Source organism: Amphiura filiformis, chromosome 12 (assembly GCF_039555335.1).
Source record: "Amphiura filiformis chromosome 12, Afil_fr2py, whole genome shotgun sequence".
Taxonomy (NCBI): domain Eukaryota; kingdom Metazoa; phylum Echinodermata; class Ophiuroidea; order Amphilepidida; family Amphiuridae; genus Amphiura; species Amphiura filiformis.
Window position 1 is genome coordinate 58,396,887 of NC_092639.1, and position 26,874 is coordinate 58,423,760.

Consider the following 26,874-nt stretch of genomic DNA (forward strand, 5'->3'; position numbering starts at 1 on the left):
GATATCACAGCCGGCTCTGGGGTATTAATGTGTCGCAAGTCATGTTGTCTTATACTGAAGCACACAAGCAGCACAGAAGTGCAACTAAAATACGGGCGGTTTCATGCCATAATCTGAGTTACATCAGGATTAGTATCTTAATATTGACGGCAAAATACTGACAGAGAACATGGTTACTCGTTTCACGGAGATATATATGAGAGGTAACAACATTTTCACGGTAAGCTTTAGCCACTCAACTGTGTGCGTGTTTTGTGCATGTAGGCCTACGTGCATTCAATCAAAACAAAGCGAGGCCAGCCTAGCCTTGACTAGGCCTAGCCTAGATTTATACCGAGGCCTATGACTATGATAAAGGCCTTGCGTTTCTAATATTTTAACCAATTAATGAACAAAGAATATATTAATGAAGGATATAAAACAAATATTTACTGGGATCTGGTGGAATCTATTGGTCCCCTCGGTGAACTGGAGACAGTGAGCCTACTATTTTCCCTCGACCTGGCGATCTCGGGAAAATAGTAGGCTCACGGTCTCCAGTTCACCGAGGGGACCAATAGATTCCACCAGATCCCTCATGAGCAGTAAATATTTGTATATTACTTTTTAAATCAAATGAATACATTGAAAGTGCTGATACTTGAATGTATTTGGATTCAATTTTGGGCGATATTTAGTGTCTATGGCGAGTGGAAAATCGCTTACTAGAAATTGAGTTTGGGCGAGTGAGAGCGATCACTCGCCACAAACATCAAGGCCTGCCTTAGGAATCTGATAGTGATGTTTGCAAAATATTTTTTTTTGGGGGGGGGGTCTGAGAGCACATCAGACACATTAAATTGCATTCTGGAAACGAGGAATGTTCCTTCTAATATCTAATAATTAAAAAAAAAAATTTGTGGCATAATGCAAATTGTATGGCAAATTATTAAAAATTGGTTTTTTTGACATTTAATAGTCATCAAAGTAAACTTTATAAATCCTGCAAGTTTGTAGTAACCAATTTATATTTCTCTCCTGCAGGTACATACTCCCTGTCAGTTCGTGACTACGAAGCAGACAAAGGCGACCACGTCAAACATTACCGAATACGAAAAACTCAAACAGGGGACCAAGTGTACATTGCCGCACGAATCAGTTTTGATACGATATCTGAGTTGGTCAGCCACTACCAACGTAAGTTTTGTGTGGTAAAACTGAGCTACCACAACAATTTGAATTTATCTTGTTATTGATACAATGAAATACGGTTGACCCTCAGAATGCTTTCAATGTCAGTCAACTTTCATAGTTTCTTTTATTTCAGCCAAGTTATGTGTATGCAAGATATAGACATGGGTTTCACTTTCTATGTATTGAGCAATGTGTTTTGTTGTATATTGTTATGATATATGGTTGTGTTCTGTGCACTGAAGGCAATGGGATATTCCAGTTGAAATCCATACACCCCTATGGAGCTTTTCTGCCAAGACTTAGTTTTGGAAAAAAGTTAAGTCCTGGTTCACCTGAATTTAATCAGGACCAGGACTCGCATTAAAAGTCGAGCTCCCTCCTAAAAATCCCAACAAGAATTAAGGGTACGTGCCCTTATTTGCTGGTGGGATTTTTATGGGAGGGCACTTTTAGTTTGTGTTTAAATTTCCAGTTATGTCAATAGAGCCCATGGCGCCATAACGCGAACGTTTACAGTATATACATTAGACTGTATGGTGATGCTGCAACTGGCTATGATTCAGGGCAAAAAGTGTATCATGGTGTTGTGATTTTTAATCTCAGTGTGCTACATTATAAATGTAGGCAACTAATGGGCCTGAAACAAGGCCCGTAATCCTGTATATTTTCACCCTTGGGAAGATATGACTTTCATCTTGCACACAGGGAGTGTGCATTTCAAGTGGGGTTACCAGAATGGGTGATTTCATTTGAAATCTATGGTACACCCTCTGTGTGGGAGATTAATGTCATGGGAAATGTATGGATTTCAGCTGGAATAGCCCAGTCTCAGGGTATTCTCATTATGATTATGCTTTTAGTTGAAACTGATACATAATAATTTGTTTTGATATATAACATGATTGTAAATTAGCTTCCTGAGAAAGTATATTGAATACTCCTTAATGAGTTGTGACCCAATTGACAGCCTCATCCCCCATTTGTCTTCATCAAAACTGAGATTTTGGTATCAGAAGAAAATTCTAACAATTTCAGAACATACTTATCCTACGTATTCAAATACCTGAAAATAAATTGTAGTAAGTATAGATTTCATAAAATTTTTATCCAAAATAAAAATTCCTACAAATATTTTTGATGCAACAAAATGTTTACCACTATCTCAAGGTTTACCACTATCTCAAGGTTGGTACATGTATAAAAGTGCTCTTTCTCAATTCGAGTGGAGGGGGTTAAGCATGCAGGGGTGTGAAATCTCCGCTACAGAGCGGAAATCCCCTTTTTTCATTTTTCTGACCGATTTCAATTTCCGCTTTTCAAAAATCAAAAGTGTGTCTGTGTACTTCTGATAGCATTACATGTGTGTCGCAATAAAAATGACTGGGAAATGAGATTAACGATGCTTGAAAGGTCATGAACCCGGCCCATACCCGGGTCATGAAACACAGGTCATATATAACATCATCGCGATATTCTTTGATTCCTCGTTCTTACTCATTGTGTAATATGTTTGTTTGGGAACTGCGCCCATCGGAATGAGTTAAAAATGGCGTCGTGGTACCTGTGGGGAAATACGAAATACGTGATTGTTCGTAAGCGATTTTCAATCCGAACCATCCATCGGCAGTTTCACATTTGATTTCATAAAAATCATATGGAGAAGATACATCATGGCTACCATAAAATAAAATAAAATTGCGACACTCACATTTAGGCCATGAAATGGAAGCTTATAATCTTCAATTTATTGCTGGTGAAATACGCGCGGAATAGCATTGAATTTGTACTGTAGTTTGGTAGGTAAATTTTCCGCTTTTTTTTCGAAACCCACTGGTTGGTAAATTTTCCGCTTTTTTTTAAAAAGCCATTTCACACCCCTGAGCATGGTACAAATACTTTTGTAATCCCACTCTGACATTGAAACAGACACCCTATACTATACCATGAATAGGTTGTCTTATGGATCAGCAGTAGCTGCATTGATTGATGTCATTACCATGTTTCTAGCTTTTTCAGGTGGCAGTGACATCATTATTTCTTAATTTAAAAACATTTTTCCCACCATACACACTGTTGCTCACACTGGGGATATGCATGCATGCTCTACCCCAGTGTTAAAGTGTAACTTCAAAATGTGTTGACGTTTTCTCATTTAATGCAGTTAGGGGTAATTGATTTATTGGGTGTTGCATTTTCATTTGCACCCAAATAATGTCACTGATGCACTGCAGTCAAAATGGAATTGGTTCAGCTGAGCCTCTGAAATAGTGTGACCCAGTTTTTTCCCTTGTGTGATTACCAGAGGGTGTGCATCAGTATGTGCAAAAATAATTGAGAATGCCAATTCTAAAAAGGGGTTTAAGTCACAAAATCATGCAAATGGAGTTGGTGTCAGTTTCTGCTACACAGGGTTATCTACACCCTCTGTGCAAGTTTCATAGTGAAATAATGTGATAGAACATTGAAATGAAAGTGTATGGACAAAACCACCACCTTGCATTGAACTGCATGGACATAACCACCTTCTTTGCCGTTTATTTCAACATGCACTCAGTGTGACTTAATTAACATCCTCAATTGTACCAAGGACTGTAGTAACATTTTCCTTTCTATTTTGTTATACAGAATCAGCCGATGGTCTATGCTGCAAACTCACAGTATCGTGTCCCAAACAGGCTCCACAAACAGGTGGTCTAGGTGTTGGCAATGACAAATGGGAGATCCCAAGGGGGTCCTTGTCCTTTGATAAGAAGCTGGGAGCAGGGCAGTTTGGAGAAGTGTGGCAAGGTATGTAGTGTGCCAGTCATTTATTAGGGTTCTTATTGAAATGTCTGATACAGGACAGAGGTACAAGGAATCCTCCCATCTAGTGCTCTAGAGGAGAGGGCAGTGATTCCTTGCACCCACATGTTTGTAAGGAATAACTTCAATGCCCAAACACCAGCTTCCACTGGATTGGATTATGATCACTCAGAATTGGCCCATGGAATGAATGTAACAATTCTCCAACTAAGGAGGAGCTGGTACCTTCCTGTGTAAAACATTCAGTAAGATCCCTTAGTTTCATTAACCTCTAAAATAATATAGTATAATTATCAGTGTTTAAAACAGTGAGGGGTTGTCAAGTAAAGTATCTGAAGCTCCACTTTTATAAAATAGAATTGCTCAAGTTCCACTATACTATCAAGTGAGTGAAGCATCACGGTGTGGGATTCAGGGGCCAGCTTAAGCGCCCCTGGTGTGGTCAAGGGACGAAGCCCCTGGGTGCCAACCCTCATGGGTTTTATGCATTGTAAATGGCCTAGGATGGCTATTGTTTTACATACATTTGTCCCGGTTGTAATAAACCAAAATCTTCAATGGAACTTGGGTTTGAAACCTAGAGGCCCCTAATCAATTTTAATGGATTTAAATTGTGAATTTTTTATGTTCTACTGATCCACATTTGTGAAACATTGTGATACTTCAGACTCGCAAATCAACATGTATTGCCATGGGTTGATGATGTAGTCAACATTGAGTCTATCTTGCTGACTTTGATGACAAACTTTCACAGGCCTACAGTGATTTTCAGAGCTTTTGGCCTTAGCCGCCCTAGGACCTGCCTTATTTCAAATATTGAGTATTTGTATGATGACACTGGAATGCACTTCGCACAAGCAAGTGTCATACAATAGAAGGTCAAGATACTTTTTTTAATACTCATTTCCATTTTCCTTCCTCTCTCTCCTTGGTCAAAAGCATCAATTACAAGTGAAAAGTGATATTATTGGACTTGTAGAGGAACCAGTTACCGCATAATACCATCATTAAAGGAACCAGTTAACTGCTTTATTAAACCTTAGTACTTCCTTATTAACAAGTGGGAAATTCACTTTGGCATCAATAAAACATTATAGTTCTTCCTGATATGCCATCCAAGATCACATGGGTGTTTGAGTGCAAGAACACTATGGGTTAATATCAATAAATGGGATCGATTAAAGGGGCACTTTGTGATTTGCAGCCTCATCACTCCAACATTACAAAATAGTTGAGATTTTTATACCATCAGAAACCTAGGGCTACATTAAGGCTCTCACCTAACGGGTAATTATGTACTCGGGTACTAGATTGAATTTTCGGGCGGGAATCTGGGTACCCCCACAAACGCAAAATTGCCAGGGACACATTGAATTAGTACATGCATTGCTAGCTGTTCAATAGAAGCAAAAGTACTTAAAACATGCAACTTTATCCAGCTTTGAAAAAAAGAAACATGTAAATTAGGGTCTATAACATTTTTTTTCAATTTTTGTACAATTGTTACTGGAATTTTGACCCGGGTAGGCCAAGGCCGGGCGGGGTGGCTCAGTGGATACGGCCTTTGGGCAAGGCGTGTTGTGCCTTTGGGCAAGGCGCTTTGCCTCGCTTGCCTCACCCCACCCAGGTGCAATGGGAAGCTGTTAGGGGTAGTCACAGTCGTTGTACTGATGAACCCTGCGCCATTTGTAGGCTGCAAACGTGGTTCCATTATTCTAATGACGGCGGAATAAATGTAAAGCGCTTTGAGGCTGTTTACGGCATAAAAGCGCTATATAAATATCTACATTCATTTATTTTTTATTTTTTTAATTCAGGTACCCGGGAATTGGTGAGAGCCTTAGACTACATATTGTTTATGTGCTTAAACTTTCTTGCAGATTTGGTCATTTGACAAAGATGTCATCTAATTGTACTTTCAGGCTGTTGGCATTTGGAGTGCTGTAATGCATGTAGTTCGGAAATTTAATGTCTGAATCAATTGAAATTGAAAAGTGTTTTCTTTTTTTCATTGATATCTGTTGAACCAAGCTCTAAAAAGAGGATGCTAAAAGCACAAATACCTCTTAAAGGGTTGAAGGTTAATATTTTGAATTATTTTGAACATTTTTGGAGGTTGTATGAAAAAAAAAATTATTAACAAAGGGATTGTAATATGCATTATATACAAATGTTTTATTTTTACATTTAATCACTATGGTAATGTCAATTACATTATTATTTTTCTATTATGTCCCTTTAAAGGAAACTGGTTAGTGTAAATGTTTGTATATGTTCCAGTTTCAATGTTTTAGTTAGATAATGAGATTATAAATGTAATGTAATGTAATGTAAGTTTTTGGCTTCAATGTGTGATTCAAATGTATAATTATGAGATTCCAAGTTCGGTAGTGACAACAAGTACATGTACGCTATGTGCGAGAGATTAATTTTACAGTTTATGATACCTGAATTGTTATTTTATGTTTCAGCATACTTCTTTCTTTTATTAATGGACATGAGATTGTAATATTGTGATAATACCACAAAATTAACATAAACACATCAACAAAAATAAGTCCTCCCAATATTTCGTCATAGCATTGTAAGGTTTCGTTTTGTACTAATAAAACTAACTTTGAAATAATTATATGACTGTTTACTAAATGTTGTGTGAAAATGAAGGATGTCCATGACTTCAGGGCTGAATGAGCCCATTGAAGACAAAAACTGCCCTTTTCAAAAGTCACTAAGTAGGCCTATGCTTGTCACAAAACTTGATTCATGGCTTGTCACTATTTTTATAATGCGAAACCTATGTGGACTGTGGTTGAGTGCAGTTTAAAATCCTCACCAAGTGAACATTCTTGGTCATTCAGCCATGCAAATCCCTATCTTGATGCAGAGCTCAGCACCGTGAGTGGTAAGTTGGTCAGTCTCATTCCTTGTCCAAATACACCTTGCAGTTAACAAGCATGGAAAAGGGCAGTTTTTGTCTTTAATTTGGGCTCATTCAGCCATGAAGTCATTGACAACTTTCATTTTCACACAACACTAAGCAAACAGTCATATAATTATTTCTCAGTTAGTTTTATTTGTGCAAAGTTTTATTCTACTATGTTATGACGTAATTTTGAGAGGGGACTTATTTCTTTTGATGTGTTTATAAAATTAGTTTTACATTGTATCTCAAGATCAAAATTAGATGACACCAATAAACACAAAGCAACAACTTGAGATATGACAGAATGTGATGCAGATGACGAAATGAAATTTCACATTTAAACTATTCACAATTTTTTTTCTTCTCCAGGAACATGGAATAGGAAAACACCGGTAGCTATCAAGACTCTGAAAACAGGCACCATGTCCCCAGATGCTTTCTTAGCTGAAGCTAATATCATGAAGAAATTAAGACATAAGAATCTTGTACAACTCTATGCTATCTGCTCCAGAGAGGTAAGTCTAAATGTGTACATTCATATCAAAACGATGCACTTGTCGGCTGCTACATGTGTCTCATTTCACAAAATAGCTAGGAGTAAATACCAGACTCATCTCAAGTGGAGGTCAATTCAAATCGTTCCCGAAGTCACATGGTTAAGGAGTGGTCTTGGTATTCCTAAACCATGTGACTTGGAGATGATTTGAAGTGATCTCCACTTGAGATGAGTCTGGTGTTTATTCCTAGCTATTAAGTAAAAAGAGACACATGTAGCTGCCAACCTGTGCATCGTGTTGATATGGACGTGAACTTGTTATGTTCTATTGTGTGCATTTTTCATATGAACTATTATGTCTAATCAGAATATTTACTTGAGGTCATATTTTTCCAGTTTTTGTTATTTTGCTTAAATAATATACAAATATTGACTGCTATGAGGGGCATGGTCAAAATTATAGGCCCAAGGTGACCTCAAAACCATGACATGGCATAGTCATAGTTTTGAGATCACCGCGGGCCTATAATTTTAACCATGACCCGAATAAAAAGCAGTCAATATTTGTTTTATATACCAAATCTTAAGATTCTTGTCATCTGTTTGGTTAAAAGCATCGATTTTGGGAAGTGAAATTACTTGGTTTCAATGCGAACGGCACAGATTACAATCTGCGATTTCCACGTTATTATAACGCGCGAAATATTAACGCGTGCGTAATATCATTTTACTCTGGGAACAACGCACACGCAGAACTATGCCCGGGGAATAGTTACTTTTGCAGGGCATGATAGTCAAAACTATGCCCGCTCTTTTAAACAATCAGATGGCAGGAATCTTTAGATGAGGTATATAATACAGTTTATTTCTGCAGAGTAATATATTGATCTTATAGGAAAAAATCAAGGAGGCCACAGATCACATTTATATTATTGAGGTAAAAACAAATGTTTTCGCTATTTCCTCCTCTCCCAGTGAAAATCATACACAAGGGTGAAAATAAAACCCATTACAAAGAGCTTTGGGATCTCCCATATTGAACACATACCTTCCCTACATGAGTGTGAGCTTTATTTTTCTCAATATTTGAGCACAGACACCTCTAGCTCAGGTACCACTCAGACTTGAACTCTACAGTATCATAATTATGTTTCTATGGAAAAATTGAGCCATCTTGAAATTCCCCAAGACAAGGTACTTAACTGCTAATTGTCATGTCTACCCATATGAAACTTATGGAGCTGATTTTGGTTGGTTGTGATGGTCGTTATATGTGTAGGCTGCATAGGGCTCTGCACCTGTATGTGTCCCTGAATGGCTTATAAGGGATGTCTTGGGGCATAGTGGTGAGCAACTTTCTGTAAAGTGTAATAATTTCATGTCCTATATATATGAATTGCACTAAATAAATCTGGCTTTTTAACATTTGTCTTGCAGGAGCCAATCTACATAGTAACAGAACTAATGGTGAATGGTAGCCTTCTAGAATACTTGAGAGATGGAGCGGGAAGAGATATAAAACTACCAACAATGGTGGATATAGGAGCACAGGTAATAAGAGGACAAGGGGGAAAATAAATGTGTTCGAACTGGGCTCTACTTTTTTGGCCCAGTTGAAGTTGATTTTGTTAGAACTGGAAACTACTTGCATCCAGCCAAGAGTTAGAAGGCACTGCTACTTGTATTCTGGCATGCAATGAGGTATTGAGACTGCTTGCCAGCAGACAGTTTCAGCTTAAAAGTAGCTCCTAGTCATGTTATACAAGAGGATAACCAGGAGCTATTTCATGGTAACTGGTGGGCAAATAGAGACTAAAGCCTGCTTATGTTTTTCCCTGGTGAGGTTAATATTTTTATCAATTTTGTGTATACAAATACAAGTGCAGATGGAAAACTTAAATAGCAAAGCTAATTTAAAGAGATCACAGAAAAAATATTGTGCATGAGAATGTTTGCATGTAATGTAATTAAAGCATTATATTATGAATCAGCAAAGTGGAGAAGATATGGCATTGAAGAAAATATTATTGGTTTTAAAATCGCTGCCCCCCTCCCCCTCCATTTAAAACTTGATGACCAGCATCATATGGAAAATTAAGTGCACAAACACATAGGTTAACCCCATGGGACTACCAGCCAAATTATTGGCCTTTAAGAGCTATTTGGATTGGTTACAAAGAGGGCTTTAATCTTGGTCCTTTTTAACAACACGTATATGTGCGTAACGTCAAGGCTGTGTCATGGGACCTTGTGCAAAATATTATGTGCTTGACGGTTAGCAGTACACCTAATTTGTAAAAGAAAATTTGCAAAACATATGCATTGAGCCAATCAGAGATATGGTAAGAATAGTCAGTTGGGCTGATTGGGATTAAGTTTAAAATTGCTGAGAGATCTCAATGCTCTATTTTGATTGGTTACTCAGATGATTGTATATCTTGTAATTAACCAATCAGGAGTACTGTAAGAAAGGCAGTAGTGCCTATGTTGTTAAACAATGCAACCTGGTACTTGATTATGTTACAGATTGCAGCAGGCATGGCAGTGCTGGAGCGAGAAAACTTCCTTCACAGAGATTTGGCCGCTCGTAATGTACTAATCGGTGAAAATAATCTTGCTAAGGTAGCCGATTTTGGGCTGTCTAGACTCATTGATGACGAGATCTACCAAGCCAGAGAAGGTACGTATCACAAAAGACATCAAAGTGTATAATGTGTGATTTAACCCCTTGAGAACTACCTGCCGATTGGCCAAAAAGAAGTTTGCATTATCAATTGGATCAATCAGCAACATTGTTAAAATAATTTCACCACACAATTGGGGTGAATTATTTTCAAAGCTCCATTCTGATTGGTGATTAAAGTGAAGATATCATGTAATAGACAAATCAGAGGCAATGTTAGATCGGCAGATAGTGGTCAGGGGTTAAGAAAATGTAACAGACTAATGAAATATGCATGTTTGTTATGTAAATAAGATTAATATCAATGTTACACATTAATGGTGAACCTTTGAAGCAACAATAAGAAATCTGTCACTCAATAACAGACCTGTCATTGCCGAACCAGACTTTCCGCATACTTATTTGTTTGTTTGTTTGTTTTGGTTGTGTATATTTATAATTTAATGTTCAGTAATATATTAACTGACCATTGAAAACTTTGTTTTCATGTCATCAATAGAGACACATCTTACAGTTTCTGCCAGAGGAGAACGGCAGTTGTTTACATTTTGATAGCGTGCGCAGTGTAAACACGGAAGTGGGGTTCCGATTGGCTGATTCAATCGTCTGACAATCATAACAACAGACATGGTACTCTGATTGGTCGGTTATGCATCAAAATTATGGTTGGTGCAAACCGAGCTCCACATATGTCACTCATTAACAGGGCGCTCACGTCAGTCTGTGCAATTGATTGTCGTTCTTCTCTGAAATCAAGTGTAGTAGTTCTTTGTTCACCTGGGGATAAGGAACTGCACTCAAGGAAAAGTAAGTTTTTGCCAAATAAACCAAGATATGTCATCATTGAAGTACACACCGTCATTGCGCACTCAAATGTGTGCAGTAAAGATATGTGCATCGATGATCAAATATTCTTGGTTACATGGGCATAGGCTTTGTAATACCAAAAAAGTGAATTGGGAGTTTATTTCTAATGTTCATTATATTGTTTTGTTGCAGGTGCCAAATTCCCTATTAAGTGGACAGCACCAGAGGCAGCCTTCTCACGGTACTTTCACAATCAAATCAGATGTGTGGTCGTTTGGTATACTCCTGACAGAGATCATTACATTTGGTCGCATACCATATCCTGGTAGGTAGAAAGGCATTGGGCTAGTCCAGTTGAAATCCATACACCCCCTGTGGAAGATGTGACCTTAATCTTCCACACAGGGAGTATGAATTTCAAATAGGGTTAATGGAATGGGGGATTCCGTTTGAATTTACATCCCCTTTTTGGGAGGTTGAGGTCATGTTTTCTATAGGGGCATATGGGTTTCAGCTGGAATGGCCATTGTGATATCCAAGAAACTTAACAGATATCAAAATAAAACAAAATAAGGTCATATTTTGAAGTCATTTTGCCATTTTCAATTTGACATCTTGAAATGAAAACCAAACCTTCTCACCAAAGGTTTCACAAGTTCAATTCAAGGACAAAGGGGAACAATATTTAAAAAAAAGAAGAATGTCCTGTGTATGATCGCAGCCCTATAATAAACACCGGATAGAATGAATGGTTCTCATACATTACTTATAAAAAAGATATATATATATAATGAGACCTGTTCTCACAAATTGAGTGGAAAGGTTCCATGAAAAAAATGTGGTTTATGGCTCAATGAACATGCTAGAAAACATTACAGTCTGTCCACATAGAAGTACAAAGACCTCGGAAACTGGAGTTATGAGAATAATTATTTTTGTGCAATGCGTGCATAAATGCTTCTTTGGCATGCTAACTGCTGTGCGATTTGTACTTGCCGAGCGCACCACGCTCTTTACGTGTCACGTTTTTTAACACGCAGTGTGTGTGATGCATGGACCCCCGATACCACAGATGTGGTTTGTACTTCTATGTGGACAGATTGTAGCAAACTTAAGTATTCTTTATGCAAGTTTTATATCTGTTTAAAGCTTTAAGTTTAATGCTTATGATCCCACGGATATGAAGTTGGACATAACATGAAAATATAAATTGACAACTTAAATATTCAGTCAAAAAAATGAAAAATTAGTCCTACGTTTTGGGTGTATTATCCCTTTTTAATGAAAAGTCGTAACATATTCTTTTTAATTGACCAACTCAATGCCAGTATTTCAAATGTAAGGCACCTTTTGATGTAACTGGTCACATAAAATTGAAATTGTGTCGTGGTATGGCCCATATCAATGTACCTATGTTCTTTCCTAGGCATGACTAACAAAGAAGTATTGCAACAGGTCGAACATGGTTTTCGCATGCCTAGGCCCGACAATTGCCCTAACTCGCTTCTATAAAATCCTGCTAAAAACTTGAATAAAGATCCAGAAGATCGACCAACATTCGACTTTCTGCGCAATTTCCTCGATGACTATTTTATAGCATCCGAAGAAAGATATAAGGAGCCTGTGTAAACAAACTGCATTGTGGGTAATATATGTTTGGAGATTGTATAGTCATTCATTTCAATGCAGTCATTGTTTTAATATAAAAAAACAACAAAGTACCAAGCAGACTTTCAGTCATTTCAAACATATATAATTCAATATATACTTCATTACGCATTCATGAGCGGCAAATGGAACTTTCAATATGGTAAAATATACAGGAATTTTTGTCAAAATTATCTATTCCAATTTTAGAAGTAAATTCTTTCTTACTGTCTACATTTATAATTAGTTATGGTGTTTTAATGATTACGCTGTCGGTTATCACAGTACCGGTGCAACTGCTCACTGTGTGAGTGCGTGGTCAAGCTTTCGTAAGACGTGGCTCCGACTTTATCAGGAAGCCTATCTACTTATTTGTCTACATTTAGTCCGTACAATTTTTCAAACCACAGGCAATTTCGGTGCCTGGGAAATTTGAATATCGCGTGGTGAGAGACGGCTGTGTTTATTTGTTAGAAAGGACAGTATGAGTTTGTTTTAAATAAAACCACAGGATTTGTGCTGGATAATTATTTTTCTAACATATAAGGCATAATGTTGTGATTGCCGGAGTGTTCCTTTAAAATAAAAGCCAAATCCTCTCACCAAAAGTTTCACTTGTTCCAATTCAAGGAGAAAGGTGACTAATATTTTTTTTTAAATGCATTGACATGACAAAAGCACGAAAGAATATCCGAGGCCTGTTCTCACAAAATGAGTGGAAAGTCACCACAAAAAATAATGAGGTTTAGGGCTCATTGAACATGCCAGAAAACAATAGCAAGCTTAAAAATCCTTCATACAAATTATAAATCCCTGATCCTGAGGTTAAGATTGTGAATATAACTTGAAAATAAAAATTGGCAAATTTCCTCTTATATTGTAGGAACAGGTCTCATATTATGAAAACAGTTATGAGTTTAATTCAACATGTTGAATAGCAGTGACAATTGTTTTAAAACTTATTCAATCTAAATATTGAAAAGTTAGTCATATATTTTTGGTGTTAAAATTGAATGACTGTACATATTATCCCTTCATAGTGAAATGTCTTATCATATTCTTTATAATTTACCGGCTCAAAGCTAGTATTTCAAATCTAAGGCACCTTTTGATGTAACTGGTCACATAAAATTGTTATTAGTTGTGTCGTGGTATGGCCCATATGAATGTACTTGTGTTCTTTCCTAGGCATGACTAACCAACAAGTATTGCAACAAGTCGAACGTGGTTTTCGCTTGCCCAGGCCCGACAATTGCCCCAACTCGCTCTATAAAATCATGATGAAAACCTGGAATAAAGATCCACATGAAAGACCGACATTCGACTTCCTGCACAATTTTCTTGATGACTATTTTATAGCATCCGAGGAAAGCTATAAGGAGCCTGTGTAAACAAGCTGCATTGTGGGTAATGAGATTGAATACAGTTTATTCATTCATTTCAGTGCAGTCATTGTTTTAAAATCCAAAAACATAAAAATTCCAAGCAGGCTTTCAGTCATTTCAAACATATGCAATTGAGTGTACTTCATCACACATCCATGAGCGGCAAATTGAACTTTCAATGTGGTAAAATATTCAGGACATTTTGTCCAAATTTTCTAGTACAATTTTAGAGGTGAATTCCTTTTTGCCTTTTCCATAAGTTAGAGTGTTTGAATGATTACACCGTCGGTTAACACTGTAACAGTGCAGCTGCTCATTGTATGAGTGCATGGTCAAGCTTTCGTAAGACTTGGCTCTGACTTCATCAAACCATGATGATCATGGGTGTCCACTGTACATCATAGCTTTGCTTGCCACCTTGGATCTCTGCACAATGGTTCATTAGACATGCCAGAAAACATATGATCAATTTTTAAATGGCTCTTCCTTTCCAGAATTATAAACAAACTGAATGAGAATGTCAGTAAAAAGTGCAACCACATTTCATTATCTCCACATAGAAACTTGCAGAAATATGTGTGATACGGATTCCCAAGTTCTCACTCTATATATTGTTCAATACCATGTTATTTGGCATATGGGCCTGCTTATTTTTGCCTTTGCTATATAGCCTGACATAAAGGCAGATTTTTTTACACCAAATTCACCAACAGCTTCCATGAATAAAATGCATTTTATTATATTGATTAATTTGTAAAACTATAATCCCGGTCAATAGTAGTTGGAAAACTGAAGACTGTTTATAATTTCTGTATTTCCATTATAATTGACATTCTACTACAACTATCCTCTTTCTCCACCTATCAATGTTGGGTGTCTCTAGGGGCCACAACCAAATCATCAGGTTACAACATTTGAAATACGCATTGTTCTAACAATAATTTTGACTGGGATTGTAGGTGCAGTCTATTCAAAATAATTTCTTGGGTCTTCTCCATCTCCTATACAATAGTATTTACTAATTTATTGTTTTGTTATTCCTTTTCTCTCGCCACAGGTATGAACAACAAAGAAGTCCTTGAGCAAATAGAACGTGGCTTCCGTATGCCCAAACCAGATGCCTGTCCAGAGTCACTCTACAGAATCATGCTGGACACATGGAACAAAGATCCTCAATCCCGGCCAACGTTTGAGTTCCTTCACTCAGTCCTCGATGACTACTTTGTAGCGACGGAGCCAAATTACAAAGAACCAGAATGTTGAACTGTGACTCATGGCTAGATGTGTATGCTTATATACAAAAAAACACAGCAAGTATTCAGAAGACTACATGGGAATATCCACATATGTAATCCCAAGTAATAACACAGTATGTGCTAATGGGCTATGCCAGTTGAAAATCTTACCCCCCCTATGGAAGATATGGCCTTAATCTCCCACACAGGGGTTGTGAACTACAAATGACATTATTCAATTGGGTGACTCCATTTGAAATCTACACCCCCTGTGATTAAATAGATTAGGGAGATTCGGGGATTGAGTATTAAGGCACATGAGTGGAATCGCCCACATCACCTGTCCTAGTGCGATTTTTAGCACACCTCAATTCCTAAACTTCTTACCGAGTGCAATTTAATAGCACACCTGACAGCCCGCCTTAACATTTCCAGAAGTGTGATATGTAGCACGCCTGTTATTTTCAAAACTCGATCCCCAGAGATTAAGGTCATATTTTCCATAGGGTGTATGGATTTCAACTGGTATAGCCCATTACAGCCAAGCATGTAGAAAAAATCAGCTTACAACAATCATATTATAAGTGCCTTGTGTCAGACATGATAATCTTACTTGGGCCAAACAAACTCCTTTTTCTGATTATATGAAAAATATTTAGCTGATTTAAAATTGAGATTTAATTGATATTTGAAAAGTTTTGGGGAAATAATACCAGTCTTATCTGTGTTTGGTATTCAGGTGCAAGTGTATATTGATATAATTTTCAGCATATCCTGATTTAGTTCAGAACTTTGCATTATTTCCTCAACACTTCGCTCAAACTGGTATATAAATAAATTTGTAATGAATATGATTTGTTTTTCATATTTAATCTTTAATTTTGTCAGAACAGTGCCTTTTAGTTGTTTTGGGATATTCCAGTTGAAATCCATAAATTTCAATTGGACTCACCCATTCAGGTAACCCCATTTGAAATTCACACTCCCTGTGATGAAGATTAAGGTCATGTCTTCCATAGGGGGTGTATGGATTTCAAGTGGAATAGCCCATTTAACTCATTCTCAACCTTGTGATTTCATATAAAAATATTATTAAGTACACATAATATGTAAATTAAATTTGTGACTTTATTTATCAAGTAAATTTGTGTACCTTTCGAAGCCATCCGTGCGATTTCAGTATTTTTATTTTGATACTAAAGAACAGATTTTTTTGTTTATTAGCTGAAAACAAATGTGCCACAAGTACTTAACTATGCAAAGAATTAAACACTTTGTGGAAACACAAATAGATATAAAATTATATATTGAATTTGGATGCACTATTCCAAGGGGTATTTCTGCCAAATATAATTATACTTGTGTTCACTTTCGAATGCAGATTTTTATGCATCGCATTGAAAATCATGCGCAGATTGAGATGACAGTACTCAAACCTGTTGAATAGTGCATGATGGGATATTGCAAAAAGTGGTCCATTGGGGATAAGATATAATGTAAAAAGACTGAGTTTCTAGAAGAAACTGGTAGAATAGTGTTCAGTTTTCCTGTAATTAAATAGGAAGTGTTGATAAGACACTGAAGCTGAATTTATGCTCCATAACTTTTGCAGAAAAACAAATTGTATGCATGCTTTTCTGCAAGGGGGTATTTGATATAAAATCAGCTTACCGGGTGTCCTATGTATTTCATTACATGTGATGCAGGACGTCTAATATGATGAAGTAGCATTTAAACATGGAAACCATCCATACCTTAATGGTTTGCCATTGGGATCACTGCATAGGAACCAGGTTAAACATAGTCATGTATGATGTACGCAGGGAACACACTCCATACCTGTGTGATATGTACTGACACCTTGATGACATTGTATATCCAGGGGTAATTGATAAATTTACATACAGGTGCATCAAGATTGTATTTTGATGCCACATGTTTCACAATACGATACACTTTATTCTGTAAACAGTGTGGTCAAATGTACAGTGTTAGCAATGCATGCAATCCATAGATGAATATTCATTTCCCTGCATATCCAAGATGGCTGCCATGGCATGAGTGGCCATCTTGGATATGTAGTAAAAGTGAATTTAAAAATGTGCTTATGAGGAAGAGGAGTAATCATTGGAAATGTCAAGGAGTGAGATTTGAGCAAAGGAAGTGTTTAGGGTATTGCGCACAGAATTGAGTTTATCTGATTGAAATGAATGGAACTTTGAAGTATGATGTGTATAATAAGCCTATTGTTAGTAGAATCATGCAAATAATAGTTCACTTTAATATATTAATATTTTATATACATAACCTAGACAATATTGAAAGTATCCAATTTCCATTCCAGACACATATTTGTTTTGTGCGAAATTTGAATACTGTAAAAGAAGAAATTTCTCAAGACTAATTTTTCGCGCTCTGGCAATTTTTACTGTTTCAGTTGTTTTAAATTCATGATTTTTAAGCTGCCTTACATAGACCTATACACAAGAGTAATATATTTGTATATTTGTTATTTTTGTGGTAGCTGCTCGGAGCGTGTAAAGCACAAAAATAAATGCTGCGTGAAAATTTCTGCTTTTACGGTATTGGAATGGAAATAATTCAAGACTTGGAAATCGGACATATCTGCTTCTTAATCGCACAATAATCAAATTTTTTTGTTAGTCAATATTTCGTCCTATTTTAAATGTATCAAAACTATAAAAAAAGCCATTTTCATCTGATTTTTGCATTTGTCACTCAAATTAATTAATAATCCATTCAATGGCTGGTCCATGTACATTGATTTGTCACATGGGTAATCATGGACCCAAGAGTCAAATGGAAATAGCAATCCATCACATGTCTAAAATGATCATTGTCTATTAGCTTCACTAATTGACTAATTGTGTGGAGAAATTTCATTTCTAGACCGTCCTTTAGACACTTGTTTATCTTGTTGTTAAGGGGTACTACACCCATGCCCAATTTTGTGCCTATTTTTGCATTTTTCTCAAAAATTATAGCGTATTGGTGACAAGTAAGATATGCATATTATAGGGGCAAGGACTACAACTACTGCAATGGAAATTTTATTTCAACACAGACAACAGTTGTGGAGTTACGGTCAAAAATGAGGGAAAACAATATTTGATCAATAAATCAATAACTACTTGCCTTGAGTTGCTGAATTTTCAGTGCAGTAGTTGTAGTCCTTGCCCCTATTATACTTGTCTTACTTGTCACCAATGCGCTATAATTTTTGAGAAAAATGCAAAAATAGGCACAAAATTGGCCAGGGGTGTAGTACCCCTTAACAGTTACCAGATAGGGTTTCATTTTGAACCCTGAATAAAAGGCTGTAGATTTCGTTAGTAAGCATATCTTGTAAAATATGTAGGCTTATATGAAGCAGTTTCACTTGTTATAAATCCATCTGCTTAGGGTACAAGCTCATCTCTTATATGATGGGTGGGCTTATGCCCGAGTTAGCAATGGTAATTTTGGTTGTAAACATTGATAATGTAAATTGTCAGAATTACTCGAGTATAATCCCACCCTTACATAATATATTCTTCTCAAAGTATGGGTGGGCTCTGTCCGCTGGATAGGTTATACCTTTGTGGTTACGGTAATAGGTTAAGCTTTCTATTTGCCAAGATTCCATCTTGTGTCTTGTAATGTGCCTTGTGGTCATTTGTATACATGTATTGTGCCTCATTGTCAGATTTGTGTATGTATATTGTGCCTTACATTCCCATTGGGAGAGTTCAGATGAAGGCTGCCGAGTGTATATTTTGTAACAATATTGTTATGTAATGAGATGCCTTTTGTAATCACTCATTGGCAGTGATTAGGGAGAGGCACTCATTTGGAAGAATACAATATGTGCACAAAAATATAAAATATCAGCAGTATATAAACAAAGTGCACATCTTGTTTTGGACTCGGTCTCTTCATTTCCTTCCTACTCTGATGCCTTTGAGCAGTGTCCTCTTTGAATACTCCATGCACACAGGGCTGACATAGTAGTCCTCTTCAAATATTCCACACACACATGGCTGACATACTATCTGGAACAGGGTTGCTGATTTCATTTAGGAGTTTAGCTTTAGCAAACTGACAGATTAAGTTTTTTTTTGGTTTTTTGTGATCTAGTATGAAACCTATGTTGGTCCATCATGGTAGCTTAAATGCTGAACTGCACCTGTTCTGTAGTGGAAACGGTGGATACCAGTAAAAATAGACTGGTATCAGGTCAGGAAAACCTTGTTTTGCTGTGTTGCAGGTAAAAACAGATCATAGACAACCATCAGAATATATTCAAGCCAATTGATTACTGGCAATTTGAAAGCATATTTGACACCATATTCAATATGCTGTGTCAAGTAAGAGCATTGCGGTACATTATTGGTTTGCACAATCATACCACACACTCATTGCACATGCTATCACATGCAGTGTGTGATTGGCTGCTCCAGTTCAAATCCATGTAAGACTTCAACACCAAGTGTAGATTTCAAATGAATCAACTATTCAGGTAGCTCTGTTTGAAATTCACACTCCCTGTGTAGAAGATTAAGGACATGTCTTCAATAGGAAGTGTATGGATAGCAACTGGAATAGCCCATTTACATGAGGACACTGTCATCCTGTTAGGTATTGGAGGATATTGCTTACTATTGTACTTTCTCTCTAGTTGTGCTTGGTATATTTATAGGGCTGATATTTTGTACACCCTGTAGATGTTAGATTTGAATGTATATTTTGGAAAAATTACAAAACTGCAGTAGTTTTACAAACATTACTTGATAATCAACTGCGTAATTCATCCTACTAAGACTGTCCAAGATTGTATAAATTGAAATACAAAAATGAAGTTGTTTACTAATATTAATTGATAATTAACTGTATATTTTGTGCGACTGAAAGTATCCAGGATGGGATAACATTTTTAAAAGATAATTTATGTTTCTTGAAATTAAACGTGTACTATTCAATAATTGATCAGATATGTGGTCAAATTTGCACATTCCTAACAGCAAATAACAGTCATTTGGACCATTCCCGAGTCGCCCATATCAAGAGTACTAACATCCCTGGTACTTCCTAAGATATTTGTACAGGGTGTCCCTAAAAGAACTGTATCGTAAAAAACTTAAATTGTTTGGGTATTTTAATACCACAACCAAACATAACTGGTGTGGTTGAGAAATAAATCTCATACTTTTTGAATTTTAACAATTGACCACACTGTTCTTGAAATATAAGAATTTTACCAAACTCCCTCATTTGCAAACCTTTCCACTGATTCAAATATCAATCGATCTGTATTTGTAGTGCTAATCACTGTGCATCATCAACACATGATATAGATATTTGACACTTTGGAACAGATCGAAAATGAGGTAGTTTAGTAAAATTCCTTTTTTTTTTCAAAAACAGAGCGGTCAATTATCGGTACCTGATATATTCCTGAACCACATCGGTTATTTAGTTATGTTTGGTTCATGCGTTAAAATACCCCAAAAAATCGGTTCCAGATGATACAGTTCTTTCAGGGACACCCTGTATTATTATTATCAGATACATATCTAACAGTAACTATCATGAAACTTGATCAAGTTTGAATACATGTACTGGTACTGCTCTAACCATGGTATTAAACCCTGGTGGAAAATTCACACATCTACAAACAAGGAATGGGATCTAATTTCATCATAATCATCATGCAGTTATTTTTAACTGCGATTGAATAACTGTGAGTTTGAATCCCTTCAGAAACAAATGTGTGTATAACAGTGGTCCATTTGAATGTGATTGATAAGTGGGTTAACCAACTTAACCATATTGTGACCACATATTGGTATACCTGGGTGAATTGGATGCCACAATCAAATGATTGTATATCCTTTAAATATAAGAGTACCCAGTCTTCATTTATAGCCATTATTTCCAGGGCTTCAGCGTGTACCCAGAGATAAGCTACACCAGTTGAACTCCATACACCAATTGGAATACATGACTTTAATCTCCCACACAGGGGGTGTAGATTTCAAATGGAGTCACCCATGTCGGTAGCCCACATTTGAAATTCACACACTCTTTGTGGAAACTTAAGGTTATGTTCCATAGGGGGTGTATGAATTTCAACTGGAATTGCCTAATTTGAAAGGCTTAGTAACAGAGTCGCATATTCAAAAGCCAACTATTTTCATACAGCAAGTATTTGTCACATTCATATTTTTTGTAAATGTATATTTATAAACGTGATTTTATGCATCAACATATCATGTACAATTGTACATCTAGTCATTTCACAAGCAGCACATGATGCATGGATTTGAACCAGTGACCTCATGACCTTTAGCCTTCACTGTATTACCAATTTATATTTACTATTTAATTCATTTCCAAACCCCACTTAAGTACTTTAATCATGTAAATAACCTATCACTTGTATTATCATTTCTACTGTTTTTAATATTTTCATAAAATGAATCCAATCTTTGTAAACTTTCTCAATTATATGTCTATATATCTATTATAAATCTGTTTTTTGCAGGGTGTTGTGTCCCTATTACTGACTTCATTTAGTGCACCATTTGGGAGGTGAACACTGCAGATTTTTGAATGTTATATAACTTTTTGAAAAACAGTGTTTAAAAACATTATTAAAAGATATTTTGTGTTTGTCGGGTTACGCCCATAACAAACATAATAACAGTCGCAGTGAGTCACATCAAATTTGCCAGTGATCAAACGCATGTTTAACTCTACCAGGGCCTGTTCTAGAAGGTTGCTTTGAACTCAACTGACAATAGGCCACGTTAGCCTCTTCTGATCGTTCTATTGGCAATTGTTTTTCCGGTCAAGTGACGGATGTAGACACGATATATGTCATTAAATAGTATGCACTCATTGTGACTGCTTAGTATGATGGGGACATCATGTACGATGTTCTGACGGGAGTCCCTAAAGAAGATATCTTACACTTCCCACAATGCATTTCTTTCCTGTACTGATTTGCTATTCAGTGCAAAATGGATTTATAGTAACAAAAATACCTCAATTAACAGAGCTTTTCTAGATCTTGCAATTTTGGTATTTCTCGTTGCTATCGACCCATGCTGCACTGAATAGCAATCAGTACAGGGAAGAAATGCATTGTGGGAAGTGTAAGATATCTTTTCTGGGGAGTCCCCATGAGGGAGACATAAAATAGGAAAAATATCTTGTCCAAGTTGACTAAACCAAAATTCCTTGACTGCTTTTACCAAACCTATATGCCATGAGGTCAGTTTGTGTATGTCCATAAAATCATGTAGCAATAGTAGAGCCTCATATAATGTTGTTATGTAGAAAAAGAGATTGATAATGTACAGTAATTTGATATCAATTGTAACATAATTTGTGGATTTGGGATGAAATAATATTTATGTAAATACAGTTAATTTTTTTACACTCAGATTTGTATGTGTATGCAATGACATGTTTGTAATGACCAATCATGATTTTAATATCATATTATGTATTATATTGTTGAAATTTTATGTTTCTTTATTACAAAGTAGTAGTTTGTTGTGTGTTTTTATACTATTTATGTACCTATTCTTTGTCTGTTTCATACTGTACTCATGACACAAATTGTTCAAGAACATTAATGGTTTCTATCTTCACAATTTATAAGAGGACAAGAATGAGAAGGAATGAAAAACAGTAGGGTTGCACGATGTCAGGGTGTTTATAGCTAGCCACCCGTCCCATCATTTTGGATACGCAGATTGCTCCTGGGACAGGCAAAATTAATAGCTGTGATATATGCTAAATTCTAAAAATAACGCTTGAATAAGTTATGTGAACTCAAAACAAGACTAGACTCATAAATCAAGGCTACAGTAATAGCTATTTGAACTGACTGAAACCCAGTAGAGGCAGAGTTCTGGTTTATGTTTTTGGGGTCAAAATTTTGACAGGCAGTTTTGGTGAAAATGATGGGCACTTGAAAATCCTAGCTAAGACCCTGGACGACGTCATCTGTGTTGTAGTCTATTAGCTGGAGGCATAGACTAGGTCTTCAGTCCAAGTGAAAACTGAATTTTGTTACAATAATGAGATGGTCCATTTGAAAAGTAAAGAGGTTTGGGTGTATATCGAAAGGAATAGACGTAAACAAACAAGTGCCTATATTAATTCAGGAACATACTGGTGAGAACCTTCTTAGAATGGGCTATTCCAATTGAAATCCCTACACCCCCTATGGAAGACATGATCTTAATCTCACACACAGGGAGTGTAGATTTCAAATGTAGTCGCCCATTTAGGTAGCCCCGTTTGAAATTCACACTCCCTTTGGGGAAGGTTAAGGTTGTGTCTACTATTGGGGTGTATGGAATTCAACCGGCATTGCCCATTTCAACCAACACTTGAAATCACAACATTCCAGAAAATATTCCACTATATATAGTTTTATTTTCCACTTTTGTAGCCAGCAACATTTCCCTTTTGTATGTACTCAGTTCATTTTCCACTCTATACTAATACTGTGTTTAATTTCTGAAAAGAAAAGTTTAATTGGATTGGTAAAGCTGTGAGAAGACCCACAAGGGTTGAATGGAGAAATTGTGACATCGCTTTATTTTCTGAAGAAACCAGAGCAATTTTCAAAAAGATAATCCTTTTCTGCATATATAATACAGCATACCAGCACTTCTGCATCAAGTGCATAACTGGAACCAGGAGCAATTTCTTTTTAGAAAATTGCTCCTGGTTCATGTGTATTTTACAAGGACCAGGAGCAATTTGCTCCTTGGCACCTGCTTATGGAATAAAGCTGTATGATCCTTCAATAGAAGATTTATATTCTAGGCTAATTCCGTGCTCATTTACACAAGGGATAAGGCCAAAAAAAAAAAAAAATATTGTTGTGTTGCCCTCAAGTGGAAAAATGGGAAAGTTGGGTCGGGCGGTCGGATTTCTTTTTTTTTTTTTCTTTTTTTTAACCTTCAGATTTTAAAAAATCCCCTCAAATATTAAATAATGCTTCTTCAATTAGGGGACATTTGTCAATTTTGACTTCTGGATACCTGTTAGACATCAATTAAAGACTAATCTTTCAATATAATATTAATTTTAAGTGTAAAACATTGATTTTTTGAACAAATCTGTAAAAATTATCATTCCAAAAAAAAAAAAAAAAAATTATGAAACTGATTTTTCAGGATTTAGGACCGGACGGTTGAGGGCAACACAACAATTTTTTTTTTTGGCCTAACCTCACTAAGACTCAAAATAATCAGAGACGACCAAAGAACGAGCTGCATTATAATGTGGTGATACTCATTGTATTTCACAATCCCACCCCTACCTCAAAATAATCAAGACATTTTTCTGCCAAAAGATGCCGAAGGATGTCACAATTTAACATGAGTTATTCAGGTTGAAATCCATACACTCCCTATGGAAGACAGGGAGTGTGAATTTTAAATAGGGCTACCTGAATGGGTGACTCCATTTGAAATGTACACTCCTTGTGTGGGAGATAAAGGTCATATCTTCCATAGAGGGTGTATGGATTTCAACTGGAATAGCCCAATGATTCTATATATGACTTAGTGGTATGAAATAGTTCCCACTAAATTTGGAAGATTTGCCTTCATATTACATAATGACTTTTCCATATGCACAAACATGCAACAACAAAAAAACTCCCCAAAACAGTAAAATCTGTATTATGAATTATTTTAAACATTAAACTTGTTTTATGACTAAATTTAATTTTAATGTAGCAGAAATAACACTTCTTAAATATCAAGCCTTAGGATCTCCTAAATAGAACTCATACCATTCCTCTTGTGTGTCAGCTTTATTTGTGTCAATATTTCAGTGCAAATATTGCTTGGTCATGCTCCCTGTCTTGTTATATGATTGCTAGCCTTGTTCAAAGCCTTCTCTCATGATCATCACTTATGCTATCACTACTTTTTGGGCTTTCCAAGTCAATAAGGGCCACAGATTGTGGCTACCAATAACCATGCGCAAGTTGATGACCAAACTTGTACAAATCCGTTAGATGAGACGAGGTCCTGACTGTTCATAGACTCAACCAGAGTTTGGTTTTTCAACATATGTACCCGCATATGCACCATCATCAGCAGCTGTAATCTGTGACCTTCCCAGACTTGGCATGTCCAAAAATGGTACAAGCCAAGTAAGTAGATCGGTTTTCAAGTGCTGTTCATGAGGGAGGAAATCTTTGAAGGCCTTGAACAAGGCTATATGATTGCATGTCTTGAAGTGGTGTTCACACAGCTTTATCATACACTAGGATCCACAACATGCTTATCTATCCCCAATACATTTGTACATTCATTGAATGATGTTTGAAAATTTGGGTACAAAAACTCATACTTAGGTCAAATTTTGCACTATGATTATGTAATTGAGGTTATTGGACTATACCATTGAGATGAGGCTGTTGTGGTCCATAGTGATAGGGATGACAGTACTGTAACAACTCATTTACAGTAACTTGATATGATCAGGTTTTTTAATGATTTGTGAGATTGAATAAAAATTAAGAATATAATATTGAGATATGTCACATGTTTTATTTTCTATAATGGTCGTTTCCAGGTGAAATCCATACTCTAACTAGGAAAGATATTAATCTCCCACACAGGGGGGTGTAGATTTCAAATGGAGTCACCCATTCAGGTAACCCTATTTGAAATCTGCACCCCCTCTGTGGAAGAATTAGGTTATGTCTAAGATGTCTTAATTAGGGGTATATGGATTTCAACTGGAAAATAATGCATGAAGAAGTAGCTTATACTTTTATATCGCAAATTTAAAAAAATCAAAGTTATTTGATATCGGAAGGACATTCCTCATATTCAAAATGCAATTTGATATGTCGAATGTGCTCTCAGGTCCCACAAAAAAATATGTGAAAACATCGCTATCCAAGCCCTTAATGTTAAAAAATATCGAAATTTGCATTGTACAGTTTTGGATGTATTAACGGTTGCAGGGCGATAGTACGAACGGTACGAACGGTCATTAGACCGAAAACCTAATAAAAGCATAAACTACAGGGTGTCCCTGAAAGAACCGTAGCCCGGGACTGTATCGTTGGGAACTGAATTTTGTGGGTATTGTAAGGCATAAACCAATCATAACTAAATAATCAATGTGGTTGAGGAATATATCAGCTATCACACACTTTTTGAATTTTGAACAGAAGCCTCTTGCGGCTAATGATGCGCAGTGATTAGCACTCCGAATACAGATTGATTTGAAGGTGAGGGAGTTTCAAAAATTCTTATATTTCAGGAACGGTGTGGTCAATTGTCAAAATTCAAAGTATATGATAGCTGATTTTTTCCTCAACCACGACAGTTATTTAGTTGTTGCATTAATACCCAAACATTTAAGTTTCCGACGATACAGTTCTTTTGGGGACACCCTGTATATAGCATATGAGCACTAAACCTTATCGTAACCTTCATCCTAACTCTGACCCCAACCCTATCCCTAACTCTAACCTAATGCTAACCCTAAAATGCTAAAGCTAAAATTCCCTAAACCACAACTTTACGAGGGGGTATCAAAAAGTTTTAGAAATCGCACAGAAGTGAAAGAGCTATATCAATGAAATTTTGTCATTGCAATCACTGGTCCTTATGTACATTATGGTCCAAAAATGGTCTCATAGGTATGTTTACTTTTTTTACAGGTGGCAC

General features: G+C 36.4%; 1 protein-coding gene across 1 annotated transcript in view; it reads left to right on the forward strand.

Annotated features, from left to right (window-relative positions):
• The window catches only part of LOC140166493 (tyrosine-protein kinase Fyn-like), a 54,689-nt gene extending 28,971 nt beyond the window's left edge, over positions 1-25,718 (forward strand). The window contains 9 exon segments of the mRNA XM_072189972.1: positions 1,024-1,176; positions 3,799-3,960; positions 7,268-7,413; positions 8,832-8,945; positions 9,921-10,074; positions 11,077-11,120; positions 11,122-11,209; positions 14,974-18,099; positions 18,451-25,718. Coding sequence (XP_072046073.1) covers positions 1,024-1,176; positions 3,799-3,960; positions 7,268-7,413; positions 8,832-8,945; positions 9,921-10,074; positions 11,077-11,120; positions 11,122-11,209; positions 14,974-15,179 — 1,067 coding nt within the window. The 3' untranslated portion in view covers positions 15,180-18,099; positions 18,451-25,718.
• Positions 25,719-26,874: the final 1,156 nt, after the last annotated feature.